Here is a 26,783-nt window from a genome sequence, read left to right as displayed (position 1 = left end):
CCCACCTCCAAGAACTAAGGAGCAAACCGGATGGGAAGGGACAGTCCCAGCTATGGGCCGGCCACCAGGGATTGATGCTGCTGCCATGTAAACAGGCCCTTGGAATATGGCTCCATGGGCCCTGGAGGATGGACATGCAGTCTCTCTTTAAAAGTGCTTTGACTCTGGACTACAGGATGTGCATGATTTAGACATGGGGAAAAAAAATTAAACTCAAGTGAGGTGTTCTCCCGACTCTGGCCTCAGGGCCAGCAGGGGGCGCAACCACCCACTCCCACCAGCAACCCCCTTCAAGATGAGGCTAAGGCCGTAGACTGAAGTGGCAGCCGCCAGAGGTGACTCCATTAGGGAACAGGCATGAGAGCTGGATGACTCGGAGGGCAGGGTCAAGATCAGGCTTGCATAAATATTGAAGGCCGTGGAGGTTAAGGCTGCAGGCATCCTCTCTTATTAGCTTAAGTGTCTGCCGTACCCTCTCATCCTTGGAACTGCTCAGGTCCCTGAGATTGTATTCCTGGGATGGGTCAGCAGCGCCAGCAAGGTGCCTGGTGGTTAGACCAGCTCCTTCTGTGGGTCTGTGGGGGGAAAAAAAAACACTCAGCAAGGGACCTCCCCACTTGTTTCAGGACACAAAAACCCAAGGCACATTCTTACCCCTTTAATTTACTGACCATGCTAGCAGCACACTAGACACTTTACAAACATTATCTCTGACACTATAATGTGGGCACCCTTGTCCACACTTGACAGTGAGAAGCTTGAGGCTAGGATGGGTAGATAAAACAGCAAAGTTGGAATTCAAACTCAGTTAATTCTGATAACAAAGCACCACACAGCATGCTTCTTCACTTCACCCTGCCCAGGTATCCTGAGAGCGTTAAGTTTTAAAAGATCCAAGAGCAACCCCTAATGGTGAGGCTTAGCTATCCAGTCCCATCAACAGCAAAAGGACTCACACACTGCCCCCACCCACTGTACCTGAGCCAGGCAGATCCAGCTTCTCCAGGCCCACCAGCTTCACAACACCTCCATTCTCGGCCGGCTCCCCCTTAGTCCTGCCCTCGGCATGAGGGAGCCCATTGGTCGGAGGAGCAGTAAGGGGCTCAGCCTGAGGACAGCTGGGAGAGGTGGGTGGAGGCACCCCCACAGAGGGCTTGCGGGCCACAGGCGGGGGAGCCTTGGATGGCTTCTTTGAGGTCTGGGGTGGTCGCTGCTCTGAGATGCTCCTAAGTTCAGCCACCAGATTCCGCTGGAGGTCTGCCTGGTTCTCAGGGGATGTGGGCCTCTCCAACTGCAGCTTCTTTGTGCCCTTGGAGAAGATGAAGCTGGCCGTAGAGGCAGGGGACTGGGGGGATCGTGGCTCTCCCTCAGGTGGCCCATTGGGCTGGGCACTCACAGGGCCCTCGCTGGCAGCCAGACTAGAGGCCTTGAGTCGGATGGCAGCATGCAACCCTGGGGAGGGAGCAGGTGCTGGGCTGGCCCGCCCTGACAGGGCCCTTCGTAGTGGCTTCTGGGGGGCTGATGGCCCCAATGCTGGGGTTGGAGCCACTGTGGGAGCACCCACAGAACGCAGCCGAACCATCTGCAGAAGCGAGGGCGTGACCAGGGGGGCTCCGGCATCCTCTCTGGGAACCCCATTGCCCTTGCTGCAGCCCACTGGTTCCTTCCGAGGGAGCTGGGCTAGAAGCCCTGTGACAGAACCATCAGGTGGGGCTGGCGGAGCTGGAGGCTCGGGGTTGCCGTGGGGCTGGCTCTGAGATGAGACTGTAGCTGAGGGTGAAGCAGCCAGGGAGCTGACAGGAGCTGGAGAGGCTGCAAGGCCTGCAGGCTCAGAGAAAAAGGCCTCCTCTGGTGGGGGGAAGTCAGCCATAGACAGGTCCTGCTCCTCGGGTGTAGGAGGAGGTGGGGGTGGGGGCCAGTTGGGATCTTGGAGGGGCTCCTCAGCAGTCTCTGGAGCAGATGGGGCCTCCTCAACAACCTCTAGCTTCTTGGTGGGTGGTGGGGGTGGGTGATAAGATGGGGGTGGGGATGGTGGGGGTGACTGGTCTTTGGAAGCAATGGGAGACTCCTGTGGTGGGGTCAGTGATGTCTGGGGGGTGGGAGGGGACTCAGGACTGGCATCAATGGTAGAGACGGGCCCAGGGGCAAGAGCAGGGGCAGCTTGGTTAGGACTCTTGGACTTGGAGGGAGGTGGGGAGAAGGGGGCAAGCACCTTGGGGTGAGGAGGTATGACAAACCTATCACCAAGGGTGGTCGACACCTGTGGACCAGAACGGTCTGAGGGGGCTGGGTCAGAGAAGGAGGAACACAGAGAGGTAAGGGAAGAGGAGACAGAGGCCCCAGGAGACCGGAGGGAAGTGACACGCTCTGGTTTAGGGGGTTGGATCTTGCCTGGGGAAGCAGGTGCCCCAGCTAGACCCTTGGGAGGGAGAGTAGGGGTACCACTTTGGCTGGAGTACCCACTGGAGGGTGAGAGTGTCCGTTCTGGGGAGCGCGGGAGGTGCCGGGAGCCACCTGGAGACAAGCCAGGCACCCAGCTGCCTGCTGCGTTGGAGGAACAGGTTGCTGCCCCCGTCCCTTCTGACCCACCAGTGGTGGGCGGCCGAGGCAGCTGTGGCTGCTGCTTCCGCTCCGGCTTGGGAGGCAAGCCCAGGGGCCCATCAGAGGCTGCTGAGCCCCGCTGACGGAGTGAGTAGGTCCGGCGGGGAGGAGGCGGGGGCCGCTTCAGCTTACGTAAGGACACACTCCGGCCAGACAACTGCCCACTGCTCCGAATACTGACAGTGTCCGAAGCCTCAGCCGTGCTGCCCCCACTGGGAGAGCCCCTCCCACTGCCCCCCTGGGGCGGGGGTGCCACACTATTGCTAGCTACAGAGCCCTCTGGCTGGCCCTCAGAGCCACCCTTAGAGGATAGGGTGGAGCCATCAGACACGATGGTCTCAGAGGACTGAGAGTGGCTCCAGGTGTCACTGGAGGAGGATGGGTGGCGGCTGCGGGGCTGTGGGCTGGAGGCCGAGGAGAAGCGGCTCAGAGAGCGGACGGAGGCCGGGCTGGCCGAGAGCAGGCTACAGCGGCTCAGTGTGCGCAGGCTGCAACGGCCCAGGGCCACCACATCCACTGTGGGTGGCAGTACAGCATGTGGGATCAGTTTTGACAAGTAGGTGGCCTGGGGCGAGATGGACATGGCTGGGCTCAAAGGCTCTGGAGGCCCTGCCCCTCCTGTCAGTCCGGGCACTGCTAGGGACATGGGCCGGGTAATCGGTGGAGGCTGAGCCCCAGTGGACCGGCCAAGAAAGGTGTCATCCCGATAGATGCGGTCGATGTGGCGCTGCAGCATGGCCTCTGCCTTGGGCCCAGCCTCCGCCTCTGCCTCCAGTTCCTGCAGGGACACCCGGACTCCTGCTCCTGAGGCCAGACCTGCCGGGCGTCCATCCACCGTGGGGATTCGTACAGCATCCCGTGGACCAGGAGGCCGAGGAGTACCTGGTGCTTCGCGCTCATTCCGCAGGCCTGGAACGAACAGGAAGGACTTGGGAGTCAGCAGAGGGGTTGGCCAGGTCTCCCCACACGCCACTGCTGCCCCCCTCATCCAGGCTCACCGAGTTCCTTCTGCACGTGCTGTGGCAGTCCCAGCACAGTGCTCCGCCGTTCCCGCCGCCGACGCCCTGACTTCCCTGATTTGGAAAATGAGTCATGGGGTCGAAAGGTGGAGCCTAGGGGGCAGTACAGGGGAGAGAAACCATTGGAGCAGTTCTCAGGACATTCTGGAGAATATTAGTAACTGTGAAAAAAGGTTTCCGTAGTCAAGTAGGCATGGGCAAAGCTAGGTTAAACAAAGCTAGACACTTCTTTTCTGGAAGCCTTCCCCATTTACTAGGTAATGATAATTTCCAATTAGTGAACAATTATTATGTGTCAGCATGCTAAACACTTGGTATTCATTCCAATAATGTAAGTACTCTCGTCTTCACTTTTACAGAACATTAGAAGCTCAGAGAGGTTAAGAGTTGGCCCTAGGTTACATGGCTAATAAGTAGCAGTATCAGGCTCAAACCCAGGTTTCCCAACTCTTAATTGTCCTGCTCTGCAGTTAATGTGCATCAAGACTCTCCAAGAGCACACAAGGTACTGTTTCCTGAATTCACTGATTCACAGAGCCTTGAGAAACACTAGATCAGGAGGAGAGGGGGAAGGAAGCCACAGGTGCTGGGACCCAGATGGTGCCCACCACCCCTCTGCCCTGTCCAAGAATCCCAGCTGGTGGGCAGACACCTTTGCGCTGGATCATCTCAGAGCGGATGGAGAGAGCATCCTCGGCCGTGGAGCTCTCGGCCATGTAGGACGTGGTCTGGCTGCAGAAGGAGATGCTATCTTCATCTGGTCCTGTCCTGGAGGACTATCGAGGGAAAAAGGAGATCAGGCCCTGGCCTCAGACCCAGGACCACCCCCAGAGGCCTGGGTGGGGCTTACTGTTGCCTCTACAGGGCTCCCCCTTGGAATTTCTGACTCCGATTGCCCCCAGCATCTCCTAGCACTGAGCAGACACTTCATGGCACAGGGAGGAAACTGAGATCCAAAGGGTTCAGAGACATACTTGCCAGAGATCAAGCAGGGAGGGAAAGTAGTCAGACTGAGCTGGGGGCAGGGCTCACCTGGAGGCTCTGTGTGTCTCCATGGTCCCAGCCACCCTTGTTCAGTTTCTGTTTTTCTGGAAAATACCAGAAAGGTGTGTTGGGCTAGGCCTCTCACCTTTGGAGCTGAGAGTAGTCCTGGAGGGGAGTGGAGGGAGGGGAAGGTTACCTTGGTGCTGTAAGGAACGGAGCCCCTCCTGGGCCTGCGTGTGCAGCTCTTCCAGGTGAGGCAGTCGCCCACTGGGGAAGAAGACGTTGTCCTGGTGCTCATCCACTACAGACCCTGGCCCCTGGCCAGGTCCTACACTTAGACGTTTCTCACTCTCAGCCTTGGCTGAGCCTAGTGGGATGGAAGGGGAAGGGAAGTGAGGCCCAAAGGCATCTGGGCCCTCAGCCTGCACAGGCACTGCAACAAGGGTGCTCACAGCCTCCAGGCTGCACACGGCCCCTGCACATACATGCAGTGCCCACTCTGCCAATCTGTACAGAGCCCCCTGTACATATACAAACTATACCCACGCATACACAGATCTGAGTACCCACACCACACAAAAGGCCCCATGCAGGACACCACACCTAGGGTACACAAGCCCACCGTGTATGTACATGACACCTGCAGGCTACGGTATGTACACAAACAAAGCACCCAAGTATAAACACATCTGTGTATACACACTGCACAAAAGGGGCCCCGACAGAACACAGCCAGCTCCCACGTATACACACAACACCCACAGTCACTGTTCTATACATATACAAACAATACCCAAACATACACACAACTGTGTATCCACACGTCACTCAGGGCCCAATGCAAGACAGCAAATACACATACAGCCCAAAGCAACTACAGTTCTCTGATCTCCAGACCCCAACTCCATTTTACAGGAAAAAAGAAAAAAAAAACACCCACCCTTTTCATACACACTTCGGCCAGGATCCAGACAGAAGAGCCCATGGGACACTAGGAAGAGGTGAGGGCTAGCAGGGGTCATAACCAGATTACCAAGAAGTCTCAGGGAGGAGGGACAAAGCACGGACATGGCCTCTTGGATCCCCTACTCACCCATGTGGCTGTACTTTAGTGGAAGAATAAGCAAGGCAGGGGAGAAAAGGGGCCCAGAACCCTTCACCCCCAGGAAGGGAAGCTCCAGACTCTCTTGGGAGAACAGTCCCAAGGTACCCGCCTCTCCAGCAGCAGCCCCCTAGAGAGGAGCCAGGGATCCATTACAAATGATCCTGTTACAGGCCCCGCCCATTGGGAAGTTGGTCATCTAATCCTGGGAATGGGGGACTGTGTCAGCACTTTGCAGCCCCAGCCCCCCTTTAAATGGAACCCACAACACAAGCAAAAGCGCTGGGCGGGTCATGTGACCTTGGCAACACCTTGTAGAGGAGCAAGAACAAAACAAGCCCTTTAAAGGGCCACGCCCAAAGATCAGGGTCTTGAGTTGGGACACCTGCCCTTTCCCCCTTCCGCAGCCCATTCTGCAACAGCCAGCTCCAGCGCAGGGAGTCAGCAGGAGTCCCACAAGGTCAGAGCTAGGAGGTCTCTCAGCGATCCTTTAGCCTAATCCCAATCCCAATTTTATAAATCGGGGGAAAAGGCCCAAAGAGAAAAGATCTTGCCTAAGGTCACTCAACAAACCAGGGTCAAACTACACTACAGGACTAAATTCCAAGTCCCCAGAGGGAATCCCTGGTCACACTCAAACGGGGAACCCTCTGGCCCCCACGTCTTAATTCAGGCCTGAAAGATCAGTTCCTAAGACAAGTGGCATAGGTCCCTCCCTCCAAAATTTCACCCCACAAGCGTCTAAACAGAATTCCACCAATCATGCTCCCCAATTTCCAGTGGAACTGCTTTCCCCTCTACTCTGCTCCCCACATTCCTTCCTCCCAGACACACGGGCCCAGGAGGGCGTGCCCTTCCTCTGGGAATTGAGGTATTGGGATGTACCCAGTAAAGTGTGGGTACTCCTTGGAGGCAGTCCCGCCCCAGGGCTGCAGGCTCAAGGTCAGAGACACCTGGATCCATCCTACAGACACAGGCAGGGCCAGACAAAGGCAGCAGCAAAGCGGCTGGACAAAGGCATGGCAACGAGCAGGGGAGTCTGGCCTCGTTACTGGACCCCATCCCCCATTCATTACCCCTCCCAGGTCTTGAGCACCCCATTCTACATCAGGGTCTGGCAAATGGAGGTGTCGGGGATCCCTCCTCTCCCCCAACTCAGTCACATCCACTCACCCTTCTTCTTAAAGAGCCCGAGAAGCGAGGGGAGGTGGCGGCCCAGGAACACCACCATGACGGCGGGTGCCACCCAGGCCGTCCCTATCCCGACCTCCCCTGACCGCTCGGCGAGGCGACGCCTTTCCCCACAACCCAGCACTAAGGGATGCGGTCCGCAGGCCGGCCTAGCTGCACAGCACCAGATCCGGGCAGGGGAGGGGGAGGGGCTGTTCGCCAGGTCCTCCTCCCACCTTGGCCACTGGTCCCGCCCCTCTACCGACCCCGCCCCTCAAGTGAAGTGCAGGGGCAGGAACCCTCAGGCTAGCAGGACAAGTGGGGGCCGGAGCCTGTAGGTGCTGGGCTCTGGTGGACAGTAATAAACCTTGTCCCCAAGTCCTTTTCTAAATAGTCAGGAGCCAAAGCTACAGCAGGGCTCCCAGCTGCCAGATGGTAGGTAGAAGAGTCACTAGACTAGACCTGGCATGGTGCCCACCCCAGGTCCTTCTGCTGGTGAGGGTAATTCCCTGGGGAAGGAGTTCAGAGCATGGGGCAGCCAGGCAGAAGAGCAGAACTGCCTGAGGGGATGGCACCTGAGGGGATGGCAGTGGAGAGGCGCCCCGCAGAGGTGGAGCCAGCCCAGGGCGCAGTGCTGGGAAGCCAGGGAGACGCCCAGAGTGGAATCACACTGGCTGGTGGTAACCCTCATGTGTATGTTCAGCCCCACACTTTCCAAAAGACTCTTCCCATTTAGGTAATGTGACATCAGCAGCCCAGAGAAGCACTGTGAACTCCCTGAGGTCACAGAGCAGAGGCTGGCCTTCAGTGCAGACCTCCTTGCTCCTCCAGCCCAGGATTCTTTCCACTGGCCTCACTCTGTGACTCAGTGACTCTGCTGGATCACCAGGCAGGGAGAACAGAATTAGCCAAGAAAGCTCCTAAGTGAAAGCAGTAAGAGGAGCAGTACTTGGAGGGAAGTCAGGTCCAGGTTCAAATCCAGCTCCATCACACACAAGTCACGACTTCATATAAACACAAGGCCAATAGCTCCTCTTTATAAGATTATTCTATCCATTCATTCAATCAGCAAATATTTATTAAGCTAGTACTAGGGGCTCTACCTAATGGAAAACTTTATCCATCCTCTAAATTCAGTGCCTGGTTCATACTGTGAGCTCAAAAAATATTTGATGAATATATGAATGAGATAAACTAACAATATAATTTTAGATAGTAAAGACTGAAGAGCTGTAGCAGGAAGGGGTGACTTTAGGAGACATCAAGGAAAGCCTCTCCAAGGAAAGAACATTGGAACCAAGATCTAAAGAATGAGGAGCCAGCCAGCCAAAAGAGTCTTCTAGTCAGGGGCATCAGCAAGTAAAAAGACCTTGAGGCAGGAGTGGTAGGTTTCTCAGAACAGAGGCCAATGTGGCTGGAACAGGGTGAGCCAGGGAGACAATGGTGGGAGGTAGGAGGGGAGGGCAGGAGCCAGATCTGGTAGGGCCCCATAGGCCTTGGTAGAGCCTAAATTTCCCCCAGGAGGTTGGTCAGTAAAAATGAAAGTTAAGCTGCAGGTCCTATGCTGCAGGACAGCTCTGCAACCCCTTCCCCCTTTGCTGTCCCACCTCTCAGAGACCAGGCAAGCAGAGGGCTGAGCCCCTGCTCCCTGCAAAACAAACTTCTGTGAAGCTGGATAGGATACATCCACAAATCACTGAACTCTAAACAATCCTAAGAAGTTGGCACTTTAATCCCCATTTTACAGATGAAGAAATGGAGGCCAGAGAGGGCAAGCATTATAAAGCTGGTAGAGAGGGCAGGGCAGCTTCTGCACTCCAGACAACTTGAATCCAAAAGCCATCCTCTGTCCACACTGTCAGCTGTAAACCTGATCTCCCCTCTGCAGAAGGGCCAAGAGAACCCATCCCCATAAAGTCAAGGTTTCCTTTTTTCCTCTCTCTCTCTTTTTTAAAGATTTTATTTATTTAGAGTGAGGGGAAGCGTGGGAGAAAGAGAGGGAGAGAAACATTGATGTGAGAGAGAAACATGGATAAGTTAATTGCCTCTTGTATGTACCCTGACCAGGAATCAAACTGGCGCCAACCAACTGAGCCACACCAGTCAAAGCAATTCACGTTTTCTTGACCACATACTTTCTTCTTCCCTCTCTTAGGCCAGGCCCATCCACCCCTCTTATTAGTCCCACTCAACCAGAAAAGAGCAGCAGATCAACATTTGCAAGACAATTAATTCACGCTCTGTGCCACACCAGGTGCTGGTGGAAGGCAAACGGTCTTTGCCCTCATGGATCTTACAAGAGCCCTTCGAGGCAGGTACTCGAAGATACTCTCCTGGTAACTGGTCACCGATCTGTGAGGCTCAGAGAGCCAGGTGACTTCCCAAGCTCTGGCTGGCTCCAGAAGTGGAACCTTTAACCATGCCGTCACCATAAGCTTCCCCCTACTCGAAGAAACAGGGCTGAGCTCCTACTAAGTCAGGGACGGGAGCATGTCAGTTCCTCAAGGTCCCAAGCCCACAGCTGAGGGTCAGGGCCACAGCTGCAAATTCCCCAGCCAGATCCAAGGCTCTCACTCTTGATAACGCCTGGTTGCCCCAGCAACGCCCCTGCCTTCACCCACCCACAGCTTGGCCAGGGCCTGCGGCCTCTCTGAGCCACCCTAGTCACAGGTCTACGTATCTGTGGCTTGCTAGGGGAGGGGCTCAGCAACCTGAATCTCAGATAGAGGGCAGGTACCTCACAAAGAAATCCAGGCCTAGAGAGTAGAAGAACCCCTGCCAAGGGCACACTTAAGAGTCCATGTTCCAGAACCTTTTGCTCCAGGAGTCCAGAGGTGCAGCTAAAGCCTCCCCTCCTCCTCCACCTGCTTGAAGGAAGAGGCTTCCAGATCAGAGAAGACACCTTATTCCCGGTCACGCCCCCCAACACACAAGGCATGCCAGGAAGCACACATGCAAGTTCATGAGCTTAGATCTGTTCCACCAGCAGAGGCAGGTAGGCACATACCTCCAAAATGTCCCACTGGGGCCAATCCCACAGGTGGGTGCTCTCAGGACCACATCCACAAGCACACCTAAGCCACCCTCTTCATGCACGAGCTGGACTGCAGATGGCTTGTGTACATGAAAGTAGGTGTGCATGTAGCCACCACTCTGGGGCTTTCCTGAGCCTAGGGACAGGGAGAAATGGGGGAGAAAGCCCCAGCCCCCAAGGCCCTGCGCATGCGTATGCGTATGCACTGTCTTGGCAACATCCTCCATGGGGTGAGGCCTCAACCTGCCCCATTCCAGAGCAAGGGGCGGGGGTGGTGGCGCACCCACAGCCAGGCAGGAGTGACTCAGAGAAGAGGAATGAGGGGGGCGGGCACAACTGCCCAGGTGGCCTCGCTCAGGAGCTGGAACCCTCTAGACCTGACTTTGTTCCCCCTCCACATCTCCTCCACATTCTGACTGTGACTCTGGCCAGCCCAGGAGCCAGGACTGAGGGTGTTCAAAGGTTCTAAAGTCTCAACCCCTCGCTGTACCAGTGGAAAAAGCAAAGCCCAAGGGGGCTGGGGCCTTCCCAAGGGAACAGAACCCAGAGAATATGTAGATTTTATTCTCTTAGTGGCAAGACAAAGAGAAGTGAATATAACAAAAACTTCCAGGCAGAGACACTTTTACAGTTCTCAAAACACCTTCTCTTCTAGTCTTGTAAACACCTAACAAGAAACCTGAAAGGTGCTTGTGGCACTCCTTTTAAAAAAACAAGAGCAGCAGCCAAGGAAAGTGACTTGCTCAAGGTCACCCAACCAGGAAGTGGCCCAGCCCACAGCCCAACCTGGGTATCACTCCAAACGCCTTAGCAGTCCTATCTGAAGGAGTTAAGGGCTCGGGGACTGCAGCCTGGGTCTTTGCCCAAAGAGGGGGAGCCCTGCACCCTACCTCTGCATAAGGGGAATCCCCCTCCTTCCTTCCCTCAGTGGAAAGCCCCACCCAGCAGAGGCAGACCGGACAGGCAGGTTCTAAGGTAAATATTGGGGGGCAGGGAGTGCCCTGGACAGGGAGGAGAGGATCCCATCCCAAAGGTGCCTAGGGGAACAGCAGTAAAGCAGGGAGGAATTAGCTACAACAATATTAATAAATGTCATAATGAGTTTCCGGGTCAGTATCTGCTACCAACAATGATATAATAATCTCTTTCAGGCGGGGAGCAATTCTGACTTTCCAAAGCCCTTTCCTTTGTTCCTTCAAGGCATGATTATCCTCTTATAAATGTCAGAGAGGCCGATATTCAGCCACCATGAAGCCAGGAGAGGAAAAGGCTGGGGAGTCAGGAGGTCTGGATTCCAGGCCTTGGACAAATGAACCAGTATCTCTGGGCCTCAGTCTCTTCATCTGTAAAGTGGGACTAACTCACTTCACATAGTGCCTGGGAAAGTTAATGCCTCTTAGTGTGGGGTAGGTAAAGGGCCCTCTCAGGCCCTTTTGCCTCTCCACTTACAACACAAAGATTATAAACTAGCAGTTATAGAGTGCCAGTTAACTGAGACACACATGGTCTCACTAAATCCCCCTCATCATTCAGAGGCACTCCCCGAGGGTCAGTGACGTGCCCAAGGTCACACAGCTCACACAGCCAGTAATGGCAGAGTCAGGATGTGAGCCCTCTGACTGAAAAATCATGTTCTCTGCACCAGAGGCTTCCTATCCCACTCACTTCCAGAGCTCTCTTCGAATCTCAAGTGGAGTTAAGGACCATTAAGATAAGGTTTGATAAGGGACACTTAACATAAGCTCCCTACCAGGTCCTCAGTGCCTTAGCCCTATCTGGCAGCCCTGACCCACCGCCCACCCCGCCCCTTGGGAGGGAAGGGAATTCGAGCCCAGACCAGATATCCCCCTGCCCAGGAAGCCAGGAGTCCTGGCTCTGAACTCTCACCGCCCCTCAATTGCAGCAGGATCCCGGGCGAGGCTCTGCCCTTTTCTGGGCCTCATTTCTTCATCTGTGAGGTGGGAGGGTTGGGAAAATGCTTTCTCAAGAGCCTGCAGTATGTCTGACTTTGCCCCAGAAGGAAGGCAGGGGTCCCTCACTTGAGTTGGGGCCTGAGGCAGCACGGGAGTTCAGTTTATCTCAGATCTCTCAGACCCGAAAGGAAAGCCCAGGACTCCCACGCACAAGTTCAGACAAACAGTTGGTCACAAGTCTCCTGCAGGAAAGGGAAGGAGACGGAGAAGCGGGGTGGAGGGGTGGGGGTCAGGAGGAGCAAGCCTTCTCCTAGCTGAGGGGCCTCCCAAAGACCCCTGGTGCTCCTGGTCCAGGGGCTAGGATGGAAAGAATTTCAGGTGGTCTAACTCCACCAAAGGCTTAGTCATTCCCTCAATCTCCTCATCTGCAAGATGGGAACGATAAGCCCTGCCCAGCAGAGGGCCCCGTGGAAACCTGACAGGACGATGCCGTGGCACATGGGGGAAGTTCCCTGGGCTCCCTATTCCATTCTGCCAACAACCCCCCAAACTGTCCAGGACCCAGTGCCCAGTGGCCTGAGGACGTGAGTCGAGTCTGGGGTTGGACATTCCCAGCAGGTTACATGTCTCTCCAGCCGTGAGGAGGCCTCTCCCCTCCACCCTCACTCTCACTCTTCTCCTGGGGTTCAAGGGCCTTTGATCCACAGGAGCGGTCCTTCCTGGAATCCCTCCCTCTTTCCACCTGCTCCCTCTCTGAGCCCTAGGGGATTCCATGCTTAGTCCTAAACCCCTCCCCTCCCTCACAGCGCTTCCTCCACTTGTGTTCCTCAGAGTCCAAATTCCCCAGGGCCTCAGGCTTTCTTTGCCCAGAGGACTTGGGGAGGGGGGGGTTGGGGAGGGGGGCTGCTCAATCAAAAGAGGAAACCCATCTATCCCTAAACAGATTAAAGGTATAGGTTTTTGAATCTGACAGGTTTGGGTTTGAATCATGATTCAGCCACCTCCCTGCTGTCTGGTCTTGGCAAGTGACCTCACTTCTCTGAGATCCAGCTTCCTCATCTGTAAAATGGGGAGAATAACAGCTTCTAGCTTATAAGTTTCCTCATCTGTAAAATGGGTAGCGTAACGGCTTTTAGTTTGATGACAAATAATGAATGGATGTAAACATTTAGCACAGGGCCTCATTTTTATCTCTGCATTATTACCTCTGTTCCCATCCCCCAGCCATGCAGCCCCAAGCACAGAGCCTTCACAGCCCTTTCTGGCCTCTACTCCCAACATCTGATTAATCCCAGGTCCTAGCACTTCTGTCACCTCCTCTGCAGCGTCTCTGCACCTGCCACTCCTCTCCATTCCCACAGCCCCCACCCTGTCCCTAACCCTCACCTTGTCACCTCTCCCCTTGATTACTGCAACAGCCTACTGACTGCTCTCTCTAGCTTCCACTCTTACCACCCCACCCGCCAACCTGTCCTGCCTTGTACCTGCCTGCACACACAGCCGTCTTCCTAACACATCGCGTTCACAGGCTCCCTATGGCCTGTAGACTCCAGCCCTCTCTCCTTGCCTTGCCTTCTTTCTCCCTCATCCTCTCACAGACTAGTCAAATGGACAAGTACTCAAGTCTCAGTCCCATACCTGGGCCTGAGACAGCAGAAGCTGAATGAAGCCAGGGAGGCCTCAGAATCCTCAGCACAAGTAAAACCAAAGGAATTGACGTCTGCATTCACAATGGAACTTCTCCCAGGCACAAGGACAGAGCCTCAACTACTTTCTCTCCAACCTCCATGCTCAGTCTGAACTCATGCCTTTGCTCACACCATGCCCCAGAGAAGAAATTTATCTCTCATTTAATCAACAATTAGGACTCATTCCAACCCTGCAGTTACTTCAAAGACCAAATTAAGACCCTCTCCTCTGTTTTCGAAAACTGACCCAACCCCAAAGCTTTTTGATATGTGGCCTAGAATATTCCCCAGCCCCCACACTTACTTCTGTGTTGCCTTAACACTGCATTGGTTTTGGAGGAACACCTTGAAACCTGCTTGACCCCTGAGTTACAGCAGGAACTGGAAGAGCAGGCTGCTAGAAGCCCCTGGCCTCTGCCTTCAGGGCCAGCGGGCCGGAAACTGTAAACACAGCCCTCTTAATCTCTCTCCCCACCACAGACAGTCACAAGTCTGGACCTACAGTTGGTTCTCAGGAAACCATCAGTTTAGAATGGCCATAGGATGGCAGATGAAGAGCCCCAGCCCCACCCCTAGCCACTCCAAGCAGATCCCAAGAGGAGACAGGTGGGCAGAGCCTGGATTTCAGGATTGATGGGACAGAGCGTCTACTGGGAAGTCCTGGAGTCTCTCATCAACCCACCTTCTGAGGAATCCTCAGAGAGCCTTCCAGAACTTAACCTTTTTCCTACTGTTATTTTGATTATCATGATTAGTCTTCAAACCACAGCAGGCAAATGACCTCAGACAAGTCCACTTTCTCTAGACCTCAGTCTTTTTATCCATGAAATGGCTAGCCACACTGTAAGAGTCCCAAAAAGTCACCTAAGCTAAGCCCCCCCTAATTCCCAAGATAGACACTGCCATAGGAGCCAGGTTGGTCCAGAAAAGTGAAAGCAATCTGCTCAAGGTCACCAGAGCCACACTGAGAACCCAGACCCCAAATTCCCAGCCCAGGCTCTTTTCACAACCCCCTGCATGGAGGAATGAGATCATCAGGTTTAGTTCAGAACCTATAAGAATGTGGGCCATCCATGGGTGGATTTTCCCACTACAGCAGAGGGAGGCTCCCCACCCCACCCTCTTGGGGATTCTCTCACTCCCAAAGACCAGCTGATATCCACCTCTGTTGGAAACCCCTTATCTTCTTGGGAGATTGGAGGGGGGGAGCAGGGAATCCACTGTATCGCCCCTACCCCATCTCTAGATTCACTAGGTGGGGGAACTCGGCACCCATAACAGCCCCTCCTCCAACACCCCTTGGGACTCAAGGATACCCTGAACTGCCGCACCCACTGGGGAAAACCAGGAATCCCATCTCCCAGCTCTGGGGTGGGAGGCCTTCCCCGTTCTTCCCTCCTCCCCCCAACTTGGACGCTGGAATGTGACCTGAGGAGGGATCCCACAGCACGCCGGGAAAGGCTGTGTTCCAGCTCAGTGGCTGCACTGAAAGGGGGGAGATGCGGCAGCGACCATTGGGGCCGGTGGGGGAAAGGGAGACTGAAAGGCTGCGATGGTGCAAGTGGGGGTGGGGAGGGAGCCCAAAGAACCAGTCCGACTCCCGACTGTGCCAGATGGATGTGGCCCTGAGCCTCCAGCCCCTGGTTTCCTACTTCTCCCCTTCACCTTTGTCTCCCCTCCCTCCTGCAAACTTTCAGCCTGTTGGGGGCTAAAGCCTGGGAAACAAGTGTGTGTGTGTGTGTGTGTGTGTGTGTGTGGCGCGCACAAGTGCCTTCACGTCTGTCTTTAATCCTGAGTGTAAGTGTGGTTGGTTGTGCAGTTTTGAACCTGTGTGTACATCTGTGTACCTAACATGTTGGGCAACTGTATCTACATGACTAATGTGTGTGTACGACTTTAGGTCTGTATCTGTGCGTGTGATGTAGTTCGTGTGGCTGTGTAAGTCATACACATAGGTACATGTGCCTGTCTCAGGTTCTGTGCATCCTACAGCGATGATGTGGGTATGTGTGATTTTATGTCTGCACGTCCATACATCTGAGTGGTGGTGTGTGTGTGACTGTAAATTGTGAACATGTACATGTGCTTGCCCGTGGGTATTCGTGTGTACATGTGTCTATGTGCATGTGAGGAGTCGCGTTTATGCGGGGAATACCCGGTCCCCCACACTCACACCCGCCAAGCCCCAGGAGAGGGCAGCAGCGGTGGCGGCTGCTGCAGCAGAGACCCTCCTCCCTGCCTGCCCCGCCCCCACCCTCGGCCCCTACCTGCCGGCCGCTTCGCCAACCGCCCGAATCGCCAGAAGCTGCGGGCCCGGGGGCCGCTGGGGGCCTTCCTCTTGTGGTGCGAGTTGCCCATGGCGGGCACGGGAGCCAGCACAGGAAACCTAGCGCAGCTCAACCAGCCGGGCCACCGGGCCGCAGCCCCGGGAGGCAGGCAGAGAGACGCGCGCGGGTGGCCACCGCAGGCGCCCCCAGCCCCAGCTCGGCCACGCCCCCTGGCTCTGTGGCCAATGGCCGGGCCAAGGGCGGGGCAGGCGGAGGGGTGGGGCCTGGCGTGTTTCATAGGCTCCGCCCTCCAGGACCTGGGAGACCAGCTGAGCCACCCAACCCAGAGCGCTTCAGGAAAGGCATAGCCTGTCCACGTGAGGCATTTAGGTAGCTCGCTCTTCCAGCCCAGAGGCCGCCAACCTAAGGACTGCAGTGGAACGGAGAAAACTAGGAACCGGGCTTCAGACAGGAGGGGTCTGGAACTCTCCCGCTGCTAAGGTCCACTAAACCCCACAGGTGTCTGTATCTACAAATGTATCAATCTGACTGTATTTCTGTAGTAATGCTGTGCAAATAGTGTGTACTTTTACATAGTGTGTACTGTGTAACCGCTTTCATGCATTACTTTGTTTCATCCACAAAACAATTATCTAAGGTAAGTACTTGTATCATTCCCATTTTACAGATGAGGCAGTTGAGGTTCCCTGAAGTCAACTGACTAATCCAAAGTCAAACAGCATTACGATATAGAGCTAGGACTCAAACCTAGACTGACTCCAATGCCCACTGCTCCGTGCTGTACCACTCCTCCAGTTTATGCCCCTGCATGACCTTGAAGAAGGCATGTAATTGGGAATCTGTAACTGTGTGCTTGCACATGGCTGTGTAGTTGTGTACCTGTGTATATACCTGTGACCCTGAACATATTGTTTCCTTTCTATGTAATCATATATATGTGACTATTTGGCTATATTAATATCATTTAGTCTTTTTCAAAATGTTTAGATGTGTTTTGGGGCATGTGCCTATGTCATTGTGACTGTCTCTCTCAAGGTGGCTGGAATCAAGGGTTTTAAGGATTTGAGTGGATAACAACCTGTCTCTGTGCATGTAAGTATAAATATGTTTATCCATAAATTGTGTGATCACTTGTGCTTTTGTGTACTGGTATGACTGTGCAAGTATGTTTACTGAGTATATGCCCATAATTACATTTGTGTGCATAAATTTAAGTGATGGAGAGTATAATAGGTAGACATGTGAAACCAGCCATGTCTGTATTCATCTCCCCTTATACAAGTCTTTGTTTTTCAACCCAGGCCAAGCTTTCAAGTCTTCTGAAAGCCTTCCAGGCTATCAGGCTGCCCCTCACCTCTGTGTCCTCACAAGCACCCTTGTGCCCAGGGACCTTCCCAGAGCCCCAGAGCCTGGGAAATGCCTCTCCTTTATCATCACTCTGCCCTGTCTCTCCAACTAGGGGCAGCATGGTGTAGCAGAGAGAACACTGGGCTGGGAGTCCAGAGACCTCAGTTCTAATCCCCACATGGCTCATCCTTTCTGCCACCTGGGCAAGCCCATCCACTACACCATGCTGCCTCTTATGCCCAGTGGTTCCAGAACACCCTGTCACTTCTCTGCAAAATGGGAGAGTCAGAGATGTTCTCCCCCCCCTTCCCCGATGCCCATCTCTTGTTAAGAGTCTGAGGCTGACAACAGTGCAGTCTCTGAGGGGCTGTATTTTATCCATCCGTTCAGAAAATACTCATTGAGCATACACCATACACCAAACTGTGTGCACAAGACTCCTTGCTGCACACAGAGAAGAGGGTCCTAGTGTCAAAGCTGGAAGAGACCTCAGAGATCTGCTAGCCCAATTCCCTTAACTTACAGATGGGGAAACTGAGGCCCATAGGGGAAAGGTAGTGTGAGGGAGCAGAGGGAACACTCAAGGGTCAAGCCCAAATCCCTCAGCATGAATTGAGTGAGGACAGATATGCAAAGAGCCTCTGTGTAGCAGGTGTCCTGGCTTTCGCAGGAGGCCGTGCAGGAGCTGCCCACACCCACCAGTTTCAACCTCATCTCTAACCACACCCCTCTCATTCTCAGAACTCCAGCTACACAAAACTGCTTGGCATTCCCCAGTACACACTTCCAGGCCTTTACACATCTGCTTCCTCCACCTTTGCCTGGAAGATTCCCTGTTATCCTCAAGGCCCTACTCCACAATCTACTCCCCCATGAAGTTTTCCTTGCATGCTCTCCTCCCCCTGCCCAGTTCTCTGCTCCTACAGGCATTAGTGCTGCCTGCTAATGGAGACCTGATCATAACTCAGGACTCTCCAGCACTTGTCTCAACCAGAAAACAGGTTCCTCAAGGGCAGTGATGGTCTCACTTCTCTCAGTTAACTCCAGGCTCAGCCTAGGGTCTGGCACACACAGTAGGTGTGCCATACGTGTTGAACAGAAACTATGGAGGTGGAGATGGTGGGGCTTGCATACTAGTGGAGGTGGTAATGATAGCACTTAAGTACTGGTGGAGGTGAGGAGGTACGGGCAGAAGAGTCCAAGGCACTCTCCCAATCTGTATTGCATTCTTTCACAACAAAGGCTGTGCTTGCTCCATAACCAAGAACATGGGAAGAAGGAGGTGTTATGGAAGGAGTACACCCCTGAACTCCTGGAACCACAATACTGAGCCTGAGTGCCTCATGACCCTCTTGGAAAATGGTGGTGAAGGCCTCACCTGACAAGGCTTGGAGGAGAGGGTGTCCTAAGCAGACAGGAGGCCCTACTTGGAGCAGACCACACCTACTGGGAATCATGCACTTTGCTAGAAGATTTGGGGTTTAAACCTCTTTGCAAGCTGAGCTGTCTCCCATCCATACCAAGCACAAGTCTGGCACCCTGTGAGTGGAGCTGACAGCCTTTGATGAACAGGCCCCCGAGGACAGTGGGCACAAAAGCATGGAGTACAGTGGAATGTAATGAATGGAGAGGTGGGCAGTGGTTTTTCCCTCCTGTCCAAGGAATCTGTTTCCACCTGCTTCCTTCCCCAAGTCAGCCAAAGGGCTGGAGGTGGCCATGGGGTCTGCAGATGGAAGGTAGAGGTGTGTGCACCTGCTCTCCCCAACCACTATGTTCACTGTGGCCCACATAATAGACAATGCCTCTTCTCATTAGTTTTCAGCAGCATGTGACAGGCCAGGAGCAGCTGCGACAGCTTTTAGGGTTTGGGAAGAGGGGGATTTCCAAGGAGCAGGTGGGTGAGGGGAGGCTCAGTGTAAATTTTTCTTGCCACAGGATTTAGCTACCCCAGTTCAGCAAACCTTGCTGGCAGCCTTGATTCAGGGGCAGGAGGAAGAGAATAGTGGGGGGCGGGGCCCCCCAGCCCAAGGGGATTTCCAGAATGCTGGGATGTGTGCCATGGATGCAGATTCAGGGCCTCTGCAAAGAAGGAGAGGCAGCTGGAACCACCCGGTCCTAGAAGGTGTTGGAGGTAAGGGAGGGGATGGCGGCCTCCTTAGCCTCAGCTTCCTGCTCATCTTACCCCAGCCCTGCTAGAGGCACCTCTCTGGGGTGGGCTTTCCCATTTGACGTCTGACACAGGAGTGGGAAAGCTGTAAGCCTGGCAAGTGTGGGCCCCTGTTGAACCTCTAATGCTGGCTGGCTCTATGACCTTGAATAAGTCACTTCCTCCTCTCAGCCTCAGCTACCCACCTGCATGTTGCCATGAGGGCTCCCTGTGACATCTCAGGCCATCAGTTCTGAGCATCTATGATCTGGAGATGCTCAATCACTGGGCACCCATATCAGACCACCTGCCTATCACCCAAAGCCACTTAGTGCCAGGCCCTGTGCTGGGCAGAGGGAAAAAGATAATCAACCCAACTCCTGCCCTCAGGGTGTTCAGAATGGCAAGGTATGGTGACTTCTGCAGCCCACAGGACCCAGCCAGCCAGCGGGTCCCAGTCCCCAGCAGGTGCCTTGCCTGATGCCCGTGTTGCAAATTCCTCAACCCCAGCTTCTCCTCATCCTTCCGTTTATTTCATATGCCACCTCAGGGAAGCCATCCCTGATCTCCGCCTGGGATCACTGTGCTCCCTCTTTTATCACATTTTTTGACCTGTAATTGCCTCCTTGACCCTTGTTCCTGCCCCGCTCAAACTGTGAGATTCATGTGAACTGGATCTTGTCTCTCATTCATCCCCAAGACAGTGGCACATAGTAGGTACTTACACCCAGTATTAAATATTTAGTAAGTATTTGTGAAATATACAGTGAGGCTCCAGGCAGACAATGTGCACCCCTTCACAGGGGCCTGGAAGAAATGAACCCAGACTCCTCTATGGAAGTCACTACCCCACTGAATGATACACAAGGCCCTTTCCTCAACAGGGAGACATGCATTATTACACTGTACTCTCCTCATCCACTTCCCTATGATACCCAGGCCACTGGGTCCCTGTGACTTGTCCATGACCAAAGGGAGGCTCTCCTCTTCTGGACATAGTCTCACCCCTATATCCCCAGCCCCTACCAGCTTGCTCCTTCAGACCATTCTCAAACCGACAGAATTCTGGAACTAAAAAGGATCTCAGAGGCTATAAAACCCTACCTTTGTCAAGACAGGGCAGGTCTAGCCCAGAGTGTGGCAGGACCTGCCCAGGTCATACAGCAGAGCAAACTGCAACCTCAGGAATCTCTCCACAACCCCACGCCAAGGACAATTCTCCCTGAGTGAGTGGCCAGAGTTCCTCTGGTTAAATCTGCTGGGCCTGGCAGGATGGCTCCCTCCCCCTAGCCACTGCCCGTTCCCCAAGAGAAACCTTTGGGAAGGCTACAAACTCCCTTCCCCAAAGCTGGTCCTGCCTAAGTTGCTACAATGGTTATTCCTCTCCAGAGTCAGAAACACAACCAGCTTCATACCATTTGTTAGGCGAGTGTGGCATCTGGTAGTAGACTGAGTGCTTCTGTCACTGCCACGCTGTGAACATCACTTCCATGCAGGTGGGGACCTTGCCTGTCTTGGCCAGATATTCACATTACACTGAATAGTGCTTAACAGTATATAGTAAAGAATATATGTCTTTTTCAAATGAATGAAGCCGAGTGACCTTGATCAACCTCCTGCCCCACTCTGGGCCTATTTCCTCACCTATAAATGGTAATAAATACCTATCTCCCAGGTTGTCTTGAGGACAGGAAAAACATTCATGAAAATGCCTGGCCAGAGCCTGGCACATAGAACCTTCATATTACTTCTGTTCAAATTAGCCAGCACCCTGCTCTTCTTCTATACCCTGCTCACCACCTCCAGAAAGCCTCCCCTGATTATTGGGCTCCAGTCCTGGCATCTGGCCCAGAAATACTTCCTTCCCACACTTGTCTAGAGACCAGATGATATTTCTGGAAAATATGGATTCCTGTTTGTTTACCTTTTCTTATGCCTGCATCCTCCTGTTGGACAAAAGTAAGACCACTTTCTGTGGATTCCCCCTCAATAATCATCACCACCACCGGTATGTGAGGTATAACCAAGTGAGTTGTTTTCCAAACATGGTTCAGAATGAACTTAGCTATTACCAAGTCCTCAGTGTCACAACCACAAAAACCTGCTACCATCTGGACCATGCTCTACAGTTCAAAGCACTTACATTTCTGTTATCTAATTTGATCCTTGAAACAGTCCTATAAAGCCAGGATTTATTGTCTCTATTTTACAGATAAGGAAACTGAGGCTTGGAGGGGTTAATAACCTGCCAGTGTCTCTGTGTCTTGTGGCCTGGTGGGGGCAGACCAAGGCAGCAGAGTTATCCAGTCAGCCTCAGAGCCCATCCTTTTCAGACTGGGCCCTTAAATCACAGGTAATTAAACTTAAAAACACAATAATAGCAATCCCTTGCATTTCTATGGTGACTTCACTTTCATATAATCTTCAGATCCTGTCTTGTGAGAACTTTGGAGAGACGGAAAGGTTACACATCCATCAAGGCAATGTCCCTTCTTTTTCCAGAGACAGTAATGGACTCAGTGAGGCCACAGAGAAGTTGCTTCCCAGTGTCACGGGGCTTACTGTAAGCCCCTGCGCCAGAATTTGAACTCTCATTTGCCCAACTCTTCCCACTCTATCTAGTTCTGTCACTTTTCTCTGGGCCTTTCCTATCTGTAGAATGGGTTGGGTGAGAGGACCTTGAAGCCTTACCCACTGGTCCATGTCCTTGGGAGTGTTATGTAAACAGTACAGTGTGAGAGGCAGATGATTTAAGTTAAAACCCCAGTTAAGGCCAGCAATTTTTCAACCTTTTTTATCTCATGGCACACATAAACTAATTACTAAAGTTCTGTGGCACACCAAAAAATATATTTTTTGCTGATCTAACCAAAAACAAAAAATAGGTGTAATTTTGATTCATGTATACCAGAAAGCTATTGTGTTACCTGCTGTTTTTTTTTTTTTTTTTCTTTCTTTTTGTTGACAATCTGAGGGAAAAGAGATCAGTGCCCCTGACCAAACAGTCAGGTATTGCACGTTTTTAAAATTCTTACGACATACCAGTTGAAAATCACTGGTTTAGGCAAATCACTCACCTCACTGTCCCTGAGCCTCAATTTTTTCATCTACAAATGGATCCAAATGAGATAACAGATACAAGGTTCCTGGCACATTCAAAATAATTAATAAGTGTCAGATTGCCTCTCTTTTCTTTATAAGTCTGTGCAGGGCAGTGAGTAGGGCAGAGGGATTCTGGAAGACACGTGCTCAAGGGTTTAGTCAAAGAACCTGTATAAATGACTCATGGACATGGACAACGGGGAGGGATATGATTGCGGGAGAGGGGGTGGGCTGGGTGGGGGAGAGAAATGGGGGAAAATGGGACAACTGTAATTGAAAAACCAAAAATTAAAAAAAATAAAATAAAATAAAGGCGGAGGGGAAAGCTAACAAAAAAGAAAAAAAAAATTCTATTCCAAACTCAGTCTTCCCATCTTATACTAGGGGACTCAGATTAGGGGAGCCAAGACCTGCACTCTCGGTCTTTGGTTCAGAGAATGGGAGAGAGGAGATAATGGCCTTCCCAGCAAAAGCCAACTTCCCAGGAATTCTCTGCGTATCTCTCCTCCCCATCTCCCCCAATCTCCATTTGAACATTTTCCCCAGAAAGAGTTAAGCCTTCTTTGGTCTTCCCCTTCCGGACCAGTGGTGCCAGTGGAGATTAAAGAGATCAGGTTTATTTCTCTTAATAAACAGAAAAGAAGTAGAGCCAGGCAGGTGACCAGGAAACAATTGAATAATAGGAGGTTGGAGCAAAAGGGAGCAGGACTTCCTCCAGTTGTACCTGCGGCCACCCCCAGACCTGTGGAAACAACAGCCATGGGCAGGGGAGGTGTTTCCCACACGTGGGCTCAAATCAAGCTGACCTGCTGCCCAGAAAGCCCAGTGCTACCTGATATCAAAACACAAGGCAAGGGGAGGCCTGACTTCTGACCCAATGACCTCTAAACCAGGCTGTTGGAGCAGGGACCTACAGGTAGGCTTTTCCAGCCTCCGCCTCCAGGCTGGTCCACTCCTGTGGGGTACACAACCAGCCTCCTATCTACAATCCTGATAATCTGACAGCAATCCATTCAGTTGCCATCCTGACCCAAGCCTTCTTGAGTGAGACAGGAACAACTTCAGAGTGAGTCCCACTGGGCAGCCCTGGGACAAACCCCAGGCCCTGTTGGGACTACAGAGCCATTGGAAACACCCCTCACCAAATCCTCCCTCAGAACCTAGCCCAGCCATCCTAGCCCCAGCACCCTGGCTATTTGTGGCTGGGCTACAGGGGCGCAGGGCCCTTCCCCAAAAGATCAGGCCCGATGCCATCGCACAATAGACTTTTCACCCCCTTCCTGATCCCTAAAGTGTTCCTTTAATTCTCCTCTAGAGGAGATGGTTAAAGGACACTGGAAGGGTAAATAGAGGCAGAATGGGATGGGCCCATCACACTGCCATTTCCTCACCTCCAGTGCAGCAGGAGAAGCGAAGTAAAGGTATACTTGGGAGCATGGCAAGCCCCAAGGGAGCCCCACCCTCTTGCAGAGACTCATGCCCTCCCCCTCAAATGAGAGACAAAAACAGAAGGAGAAATGAGAGAAGAACCAAGCAAGTAGCCAAAAGAAAAGTGACCCCAGCAGGGATGGGCTAGGTCAGCCTCCCCTTGGGCTGCCCATCCACCAGGCCAGAGGGAGCTCAGAGGCAGAGAACTACCTCCTGTATTTTAAGCACCCACCCCAGCCCAGGTACAGCCTCTCAATTAACTTTGGCCTCAGTTTCCCCATCTGTAAGCACACATCCAACACAGGCATGTATCTATTAGGGCTGGAGAAAAGAGTGAAGGAAACGGGTGAATGGCTCACATGGGTGAGCTCAACACCCCAGAAGGTGGATGTTTGAGGTTTGGCTTCCATGAATGGAGAGAGGAACCAGGTGGGAAAAGCTACCACTTAGATTTTTAAAAATCTTTTTATTTTATTTTATTGATGATTGATTTGAGAGAGAGAGAGAGAGAGAGAGAGAGAGAGAGAGAGAAAGGAGGGAAGAAGGGAGAGAAAGAGAGAGAAGCAATGATTTGTTGTTCCACTTGTTTATTTGTGCCCTGACCAGAGATGGAATCCACAACCTTGGCTGATGGGGACAACGCTAACCAACTGAGCGACCTGGCTAGGCAACACTGTTAGCTTTAAAGAACCTAAAGCATATACTCCACGATGGGTCCTCTGTGGGGCTGGAAACCCAGATCTACCTAGCCAGCTGAAACACCTTTTGAATGCAGGTGACTTTCCAGACCCAGAGGGACACCCCCATCACCACCACCAAAGCTACAAGGCCACTAGCCTCTCCCTTTGGCTCCAGGCCAGATTCAACCTCTGACCCCCTGACTCAGCAGAGGGCAGAACCTGGGTGCCTTAGGGGATAGGGGATTGCCTTACCTTCCCTACAGCCAGACAGCCAGCACTTCCGGCTTATGGCAGGGATCCCGGCCCTAGCTGAGGGTCCCCTCTCCGCACCCCCCCCAACCCCCATCCTTAGAGTGAGGTAGGGCTGAGTCTAGGAAATGCTGGGGTTCGGTGTAGAATGGGGTTGCTTGAACTGAACCCTAGGCCTTTCCACTGCCCCAACACTGCACCTAGCCTCACCCCCTTCCAACAGCCGCGGACCCCCAGCGGAGCCACCCCGGCCGCCACCTGGGCGCCGTCCAGCGCGCAGCCCAGGTGCCCGGCGCCTTACCTCGGCCTTTGCCCTTGGCCCTCCTGGCCTTGTCGTCTGCCTTCGTGGCCCGGGGGGCGGCCGGTTCGGCGCCCTCAGCCCCCGCCGCCTTCTTCTTGCGCCTCTTGCCCCGCAGCCAGTTGAAGGCGCGGCGGAGGCCGGTCGCGCCCGAACGGGACTTCTTCCTGCGCGGGGGGTCGCCAGGGCTCCCCGGCTCCTCCGCCGCAGGTGCTGTGGGGGGCGCGCGGGCCGCCATGGCGCGGCTGGCGGACCCGGCGGCGGGGTCAGGCCCCCTGCGGCGGGGCGCCCATGCGTGGGTCGGGCGGCCGGCTGCCGCGGGAGACGCTCCCCGAGAAAAGTTTGGGCGGCGGAGGCCGAGCAAGCTGGGAGCGAGCGGCAGGAGGGGCCGACCGGAGGCGGGCGGGGCGCGGGGGACGCCCGGAGGGAAGGAGCCCGGAGAGGGAGCGGCCGTGGGGCGGGCGCGGCGCTGCCTGCTGCCCCTCCCCGCCGCCCCGGCCTGGGCGCTTCGGGGCTGGAGAAGGGCGAGGTCTGGTGCCGAGAGAGTGCGGCCCAGAGCCCCGGGAGTCGCGCGGACCACCAGGGACCGAGAAGGCGGGGTCGCGGGGCGGGTCCGGAGGGGGCGGTACTGAGGTTCTGTCCCGGAGGGGCCACTAAGGGTGTTCGGTTGGGTAGAGGGAGGCACTGGCGGTGGTTGGGGGGGCGGGGGGGTTGCTGGGGCTGGACCCCCAGAGAGCGTCGTGTTGAGTTTCGTTTGGGAAGAGATGAGAGAGTCTGGAGTTTTTTACCTGGAATAAGGGAATTCTGAGAATTCTTTCTAGGACCCAGACAGTATTGGAAGTTTTGCTCTGAGACTGAGGATTCATAAATGCCTCTCTCTACTCCTTTCCCTTACCACACTTTCCCCCAGCTTCCTACCATCTTTAGTGTGGAGCTGAGACCCAAGCCTCCGGACTAAGGGGGCTGAGAACTGTGTCTCAGTTTACCCCACAGCTAGGCTGTGAGGCCCCAAGGTACCCCTGCCTGGGTCTGTGTTTCCCATAGAGATGCTCAAAACCGATTAGGGCTGATCTGGGGCTTCATAAACTCACAACTTATAAAGTGCTCTCAGGTCGTCTGCAGGTGAGAAGTCTGACTGAGGAAACTGGTAGGGAGTTATGAAAAGGCTGTGCTCATTTCCTCCAGGCCTCTGGCTCTTTATTATAGCTGACCAAGCTCTTTTATATCTTTTAATCCCACAACAGGCCCTGACTGGGTAACTCAGTTGGTTAGAGCTTCGTCCCAATGTTCCAACATTATACTGAATGTACAAATTAGTGGAATAACAACATCTATCTCTCTCCGCCTCTCTTATTCTCTCTCAAATAAATAAATGAATATTTTAAAAAAATAATCCCACAGCAAGCTAGGAGGGACACATAGCAGGGAGTGTTAGCCCCATAGTACAGAAGGGAAACTGAAGCCAGGAGGGAACAGTGATTACCTGGGAGCACAGAAGTGGTCAGCAGCAGAGGAGCCAAGACCAGCAACTTCCATCTTATCTGTGCCTGGTCCAAGGGGCTAGAAATTGCCCTAGGGGCCAGTTGCTGGTTCAGCAGTCTTGGAATCCCTCCCTGGGTCCCCAAAAGGGTATCATGATCACCCCACCAGTTAGAGTTTATCTTAGTCACCCAACCTGACCCTGGTCAGGTAGCTCTCTTCTGGTCTGATCTCCATGAGTGCAAAGACCCATTT

The 26,783-nt window shown here is 53.6% G+C and overlaps 1 protein-coding gene across 3 annotated transcripts; it reads right to left on the bottom strand.

Annotated features, from left to right (window-relative positions):
• Positions 1-21: 21 nt before the first annotated feature.
• On the bottom strand, positions 22-25,432 carry NHSL3 (NHS like 3). 3 transcript variants are annotated; one of them, XM_090269035.1, is made up of 7 exons: positions 25,053-25,432; positions 4,801-4,971; positions 4,653-4,708; positions 4,273-4,396; positions 3,600-3,713; positions 979-3,510; positions 22-575 (listed from the first exon to the last, which is right to left on the bottom strand). In XM_090269035.1, the coding sequence occupies exons 1-7, from the start codon at positions 25,285-25,287 to the stop codon at positions 553-555; spliced, it is 3,255 nt and encodes a 1,084-aa protein (XP_090125161.1). In that variant the 5' UTR covers positions 25,288-25,432; the 3' UTR covers positions 22-552. The 3 variants fall into 3 exon arrangements, with proteins under 3 accessions (XP_090125161.1, XP_090125162.1, XP_090125163.1); XM_090269036.1 differs by lacking the exon at positions 25,053-25,432 and adding an exon at positions 15,779-15,959; XM_090269037.1 differs by lacking the exon at positions 25,053-25,432 and adding an exon at positions 6,880-6,983.
• Positions 25,433-26,783: the final 1,351 nt, after the last annotated feature.

This window comes from Furipterus horrens, unplaced genomic scaffold (assembly GCF_987537825.1).
Source record: "Furipterus horrens unplaced genomic scaffold, mFurHor1.1.pri manual_scaffold_3, whole genome shotgun sequence".
Classification (NCBI taxonomy): domain Eukaryota; kingdom Metazoa; phylum Chordata; class Mammalia; order Chiroptera; family Furipteridae; genus Furipterus; species Furipterus horrens.
This window is presented reverse-complemented; position numbering and strand designations above follow the sequence as displayed.

Excerpts from the sequence above, each read along its gene's own strand:
- NHSL3 (XM_090269035.1), bottom strand. The coding sequence starts at position 25,287 with ATGGCGGCCCGCGCGCCCCCCACAGCACCTGCGGCGGAGGAGCCGGGG. Across the intron at positions 4,972-25,052 it reads GGCCAAGGGCAAAGGCCGAG|GCTCAGCCAAGGCTGAGAGT; the intron begins GTAAGGCGCCGG and ends CCATCCCACTAG. Across the intron at positions 3,511-3,599 it reads GCACGTGCAGAAGGAACTCG|GCCTGCGGAATGAGCGCGAA; the intron begins GTGAGCCTGGAT and ends TGTTCGTTCCAG.